This window comes from Budorcas taxicolor, chromosome 1, assembly GCF_023091745.1.
Source record: "Budorcas taxicolor isolate Tak-1 chromosome 1, Takin1.1, whole genome shotgun sequence".
NCBI classification, from domain to species: domain Eukaryota; kingdom Metazoa; phylum Chordata; class Mammalia; order Artiodactyla; family Bovidae; genus Budorcas; species Budorcas taxicolor.
The window spans coordinates 49247742-49253741 of record NC_068910.1 but is presented as its reverse complement, the minus strand read 5'-3'; the positions used below and the strand labels follow the sequence as shown (position 1 = coordinate 49253741).

Below are 6000 nucleotides of genomic sequence, written 5' to 3'. Positions count from 1 at the left end.
TCATCTTCCCAGGCCTCCTGACACCCCCACACACCTCGGCCCTCACATCTACCGCCAAGACCCCTCTAGAATCCCCTACACCCCAAGCCCGTCCCCCGCACCGCGTCTGCCCAAGAACCCCTCCCGCCCTCCACCTAGCGCTTCGGTCTCACCCCGCACCCCTCTCCCCCCGGGGCTGGCGGGCAGCGCCGGCGCCGGCGGCGGCGGAGGCCGGTCCCCCGGCCGGGACACACCCACCCGCCCGCCCTCCCGCTTTCCCTCGTTCCCTCCCTCATTCCCTCCCTCTCTCCCGCCCGCCCTCGCTCCTCGCTTGCTCCTTCCCCCTCGCCCTCTCCCGCTTCCCGCGGCGCCCGGCCTCCCGCTCCGCCTCCCCTTGCGCGGCTCTCCCGGGCGCGGCTCCGGGGTTCATGGTGACGAGGCGGCGGCCGCTCCAGCCCAGAGGCGGCGGCGGCGGCGGGAGCGGGGGCGCGAGCCCGGGCCGCCTCTTACAGAGCGCGGGGCCGGGCGGCGGGCGCGCCCCGGCGGCGGCGGCGAGCGCCCCCCCGGCCCGCGGCCCCGCGCGCCCCCCGCGCCGCGCGCCCGTGCGCCTGGCTGCCGGGGGGCCGGGCCGGCGGGCGGCCGCCGCGCCGCGCACCCATGGACGGCCCGGCCATCATCACCCAGGTGACCAACCCCAAGGAGGACGAGGGCCGGGCCCCGGGCGCCGGCGAGAAAGGTAAGGAGGGGCGCAGGCCGGGGGCGTGGGCGCTCCCCGCGCGGCCGGAGTTAGCTGCCGGGCGCTGGCGCGGGCTGGGGGAGGGGTGCGTGGGTGCGGGGTGCGCAGCAGGGAGGCGAGCGGGCGGGAGGGTGAGTGTGCCCGCGCCGCTCGGGGCGCAGGAGGGGGCGTGCGCCTTTCCCCGGGTGGCGGCGATGTGGGGGTGACCCTGCGGGCCAAGAGTTTGTGTGTGCGCTCACGCCGACGGAGAAGTTGTGAGCCCGCGTGTGTTTCTGGCAGGTTGGAAGTGTGTGTGTCGTGTGTATGCAGTGGGCAGAGGTTGGAAGGCTATGTGTGCCCTTAACGGATAGGTTGTGAGTGTATGTGTCTATAGGATTCCGTGTGTGTGCACTTGTGTGTGTATACTTGCATGCTGTGGGTATGCACGGGCCAACTGAGAGATGGTAAAGGTGTGTGAGCACCGGTTTTCCTGACAGGATGTGAGTGTGCGTGTGTACATTATGTAGAGGTTTGTGTGTACCTGACTAGGAGGTTGTAGAGTTGTGTGTGTGTGTGAGTTTGTATGTGTTCATTCCCTACAGAGTTTCTGTGTGAACATGTGTGTGCTTAAAGCACTGAACTGGCAGGTTGAGTATGCTGTGCCCGTGGACTGGCAGGGTGTTATGTGTGTGTGTGCAGTTATACCTAGGAAGACTGAGTGTGTGCTGTGCCAGATCATGAACCTATGTGTGTGCCCAACAGTGAGGCTGTGTGCTTGGGTATGTTTAGTTGGTTGCGCAAGTAGGATTGGGGGGAGCATTGCTGAGCTAGCCCCCTGCTTGACTCTGCTGTCTCAGTGGCACCTGTTGGGTGCATCTGCAGGGTTTGGTGGCCCTTTTAGGGCCCAGCTCTAACGGACCCTCGGAGGAGCCCTTGGGTGCCAGGTGTGTCCCTCCCGGGAGAGCCGGCACGGTGCTGAAGCACCTGGTTTGATTCCAGCACATTTTGGCCCCATCACCCACCCCTCATTGCTCTTTTCCTTTGTGTCCCTGCCCTTCTTGGAGACCTGTTGTCCCCCTCTCTCACGTGCCCTGGTTACTGTCCCTCTAGTAAGCTGGCCTGAGTTTTGGACAGTTTTGAAGGGCCAAGGAATCTGGCTTGTTTTGTTCTGGTGACTAAATCTTCCTGCTGTGTGCCTGGCAAACACCTGCACCGAGGTCAGGAGCAGCCCACTGGGATGCTCCCCCCTCCCCTCTCCAAGCCTGGCCTTTGACTTTGGCAGAGAGTCAGATTTCTTAACATGTGTTACTAACCTTGCTGTGCCAGTCGGGTGAGGTGTGCAGCTCTACTGAGGAGTGGCATGGGGGTGGGGGAAGCACTCCATTACCTCTCCCCAAGCAGGAATCCCTGGGCAAGCCCACGAGGAAAACGCCAGAACCCACCAGAGTCACCCTTCAGATTGGCGATTTGTCAATTCATTTGCACTTTCCATAGACCGTAAACACTGTGTGTCTGCAGACTTGTTTTCTTTTGTGTAAAATTAGAAATCAGACTCCCCCAGGGATTTTTCTGTGCCTTACAGAGGGGCTGAAAAACTGGAGGAGGCTGCTCCAGATGAATCTCCATGTCTCTTTGGGGCCCAAGTGGGCAGCGCCTTGCTTGGTCTGACCTTCCTGCTCCTGGGGCTGTCAGTTCCTGGGGCCCTGGCCTGCTGTCCCAGCGCTGGGCATGTTCCCTCAGGGACAGTTTGCTTGGAGGCATCGAGGAGATTTGATGCCTCTGCTTCTCCTCCAGTCTGGATTGAGTGCTTTGTGTGATGCACAGCTCTTGTGAGGAGAGGTGTGGCAGAAAACAGGAAAATATTTGTCAGGACTTCAGCCTTACTACTGCTCCCCACCTGATTGCAGGCAGGAACAGGCGCCTCCCCAACTTTCTCTTTTCCTCTAGCTCCTAAACTTTTAAAAGTGGAGACAGTTATCCAAAATTCAAACCATGTACAAATATTCAAGGATGGTGCTTGTTCTATTCAACTTGTTTGTGTTTCTTTTCATGACAATCTTGTATTATCTTTAACTGCTTATTTTGTTTGTTTTCTAGTATCAGATTGGTTGGTTGATAACTGATTAGAGGAATTCCTTACCTGCCTCTCTGGGGTGGGGTCGGTGGCTTCTTGTAGTCAGTGCTTCTTGTTGAAGCATTAAAATCCTACCCAATTTAGTTTCTCAGTTTAAAACAAAATAATTTGGGTTAACTATAGTGTGGCAGTAAACTGTAGAACATAGCTTTGGGATACTTTCCTCAGATTCATAAACCACTAAACATGTTTAGCAATGTTTCCTGCTTAAGCATGTTGATATATTTAGACAGGCACAATGGATTTTGTATCACTCAAGTTTTAGGTGAACTCTTAATCGTTTTGGTTTTAATTATGCTACCTGAAATGTAAGATTTTGCGATAGGAAAGAAATTCTTGGTTTTAAAAGTTTGCTTTTATTTTTTGTTCTTAAAATTGGATTAATGATGACTGCCTTTGGGTTTGATTTGGATTGAATGAGATGACCTATGTTAGACTCTGCCCGGTTCACCGGTGTGTTTCGTTAGGTGGAGGTTTGCAGAGGAAGTAGTAAGCGTGGGCTGGGGCCCGGGTTGTTTGCCCAAGTTGAATTACTTTTTGACACTTTGCCACCTGGTAGTGCAGCACTCAGAGATGATTGTCCCTGTCAGAGGTGTGGCCTGTCACCAAAGATTTATTTTGTAATCTTGTTTGACTTGACTGATAGGATAAAGATACGGAGGCAGTTTTCAGTGTGAGTTTAGCCCAGGCTGCTTTACTATCTGGAAATTTACAAATCAATAAGAAAAAGTCTAACAACACAGTAGAAAAGTGGTCAAGAGATATGAACAAGAAAAATTGTAGAAGAGGAAATTTGAATGTCCCAAAAATGTATGAAATGACGCTTTACTTCCTGTGAAATTTTTCTCCTCTGTCAGCTTGTTTAAACGTTTAAATGACTGACAACATTCAAAGTAAACAGAAGTTTTGGGAAAGGAATGCTGTTAGAAACCTTTGTGAGAGAATGAAGTGAGTACAGACTTTTTAGAGAATATTTGAGTCCTGAATCTCTTAGAAGCATATTTGGCTGCAAGTAACAGAAAACCAGACTTACACTGCAGCTTAACCTGACAGAGGTTTATTCTTGTCACATAGCAAGCAGTCTGGAGGTAATTGTCGACAGCTTTAGTTCAGCAACTCATTAGTATCACAGCTGACATCACTGTGATTCCCTTAACTTTCCTACGTGTTGTAATGTGGCTGCCACCCCTCCAAACACCATAGCCACCTTCAGGGAAGGAAAAAGGTCCAGCTGTTTTTAATTGGAAACCAAAAATATTGCTAGGGACCACCCGGCAAACTTTCGGTGGTGTTTAATCGGCCAGAACTGGGTCACATAGTCACTCCAACCGTTGTTTTGGAGGCAGGAAAGAAGATGATTGGGAATAGGTGGGAACAGGTGTAGTCTCAGCCAATCAACAATATTGGTCATACCTGTAAAGCCAGGTCTACCTCTGGTTTCTGTCCTAGAGGAACAGCCTTGTATGTGCTCCAGGAGACACAAGATTTTCACCAATGTCTACATTGCTTGCAATACAAAATATCAGAGACATTGTAAGTGCCAAAGGATTAGACTGTAGTACGTCAATACCACAAAAGAGTGTAAGGCACTTAGAAAGAATGAATTAAATTAGATCTAAGGATACTAACGTGCACATTTCCAAGAGATTTTAAAGCAGAGTGGGGGTAAAGTAATTGAATAATATAAACAGTGTGATCCTGTCTATATTTTAAAAAATATCAGACACACAGACATAAAACTGTACATATGTCTAGAGACACACAAAAAATAATCTGAAAAAATACTTCAAACAAACAACAGTGATTTTCCCTGGGGAAAAGACTGAGATGGAAAGTGAGGGAACTTCGCCTTTTTGTTTAAATATTAATGAAAATATCCTTGTGTTTTACAGATGAATTTTTTTAACAAAAGAAAAGAAATTTCCCATAGCTATTTGGAGGAAAATAAGTAATTTAAGGGAGTTGAATAATAATAAAACAAAAGCCCCTCAATTAATATGCAACACTAGCAAGCACATATCAGTTCTTGCTGAATAATTATTCTGTAAGCTAATACATGTCTCTTGATGAGATTTCTGTAGGCAGGTTTGTTTTGGCAGATTTTTGGCCCAGGATACTAGGTATATTTCCTCCACATGTTTGCGACACTTAAGCTTAACTCAGAAACCTTTAACCTTTGGGCTGCTAACAAAATTACAGCAAGGAGAAGATTCTTGGAAGCAGTAGTTATTTCAGATGCTGGAACAAATTTGAAGTAGATTCAGTTTGATTAACTTTTTAATATTAAACTTTTTATTCAGAAATGACTCTTAAGTTTACATGCAGCTGTAAGCAGTCACACTGACCTCCCTACCTAGTTCCCGCTAATGTTAGCATCTTGCCAAACCTTTGTACAAAATCACTGGCATGGTCAGGACACAGAAAAATTCCATCAGCTCAAAGATCCCTCGTGGTGCTGCTTTATAACTACACCTAGTTCTCTTCCATTCCCACTCCTTCTCAGCCTATTGGAAACCACTCGTCTGTTCTTCATTTCTGAAATTTTGTCATTTTAGGAATGTGTATACATGGAATCAAACAGTGTGTGCTCTTTTGGAGTTGACTTTTTTCATTCAGCATAATTCTCTGGATTTTCAGCCAGGTTGTTGCTTATATCAGTATTTTCTTCTTTTTTATTGCAGAATAGTATTCCATGACATGAATATACCACAGTTTAACCAGTCACTCTTTGAAGAACATCTGATCATTTCTGAATTGGGGCTATTACACATAAAACTGCTATAACCATTAGTGGACAGGTTTTTGGGTAAAGAGAAGTCGTCATTTGTCCAGGAAAAGTACCCAGGCATGCAATTGTTGGATCATATGGTAGTTGCATATTTGCTTTTTAAAGAAACTGCCAAACTGTTTTCCAGATTAAATGTACCAGTTTATAATGTCACCAGCAATCCATGAAAGATCTAATTTCTCCACATCCTCACCAGCATTCGATATCACTTTTTTGTATTAATCATTCTGATATGTGTGTAGTGGTATCTCATTGTGGTTTTAATTTGGATTTCGCTGATGGCTAATGATGTTGAACTTCTTTCCATGTGCTTTTTCCTTCTGTATATCTTCTTTGATGAGATGTTCCTTCTTGTCTTTGTTCATGTTCTAATTGGATATTTCT

The 6000-nt window shown here is 48.2% G+C and overlaps 1 protein-coding gene across 1 annotated transcript in view; it reads left to right on the top strand.

Annotated features, from left to right (window-relative positions):
* Nucleotides 1–636: 636 nt before the first annotated feature.
* CTDSPL (CTD small phosphatase like) overlaps nt 637–6000 on the top strand; it is a 121168-nt gene continuing 115804 nt past the window's right edge. Inside the window, exon 1 of the mRNA XM_052635870.1 lies at nt 637–715. Coding sequence (XP_052491830.1) covers nt 637–715 — 79 coding nt within the window. The remainder of the gene's footprint in view (nt 716–6000) is intronic.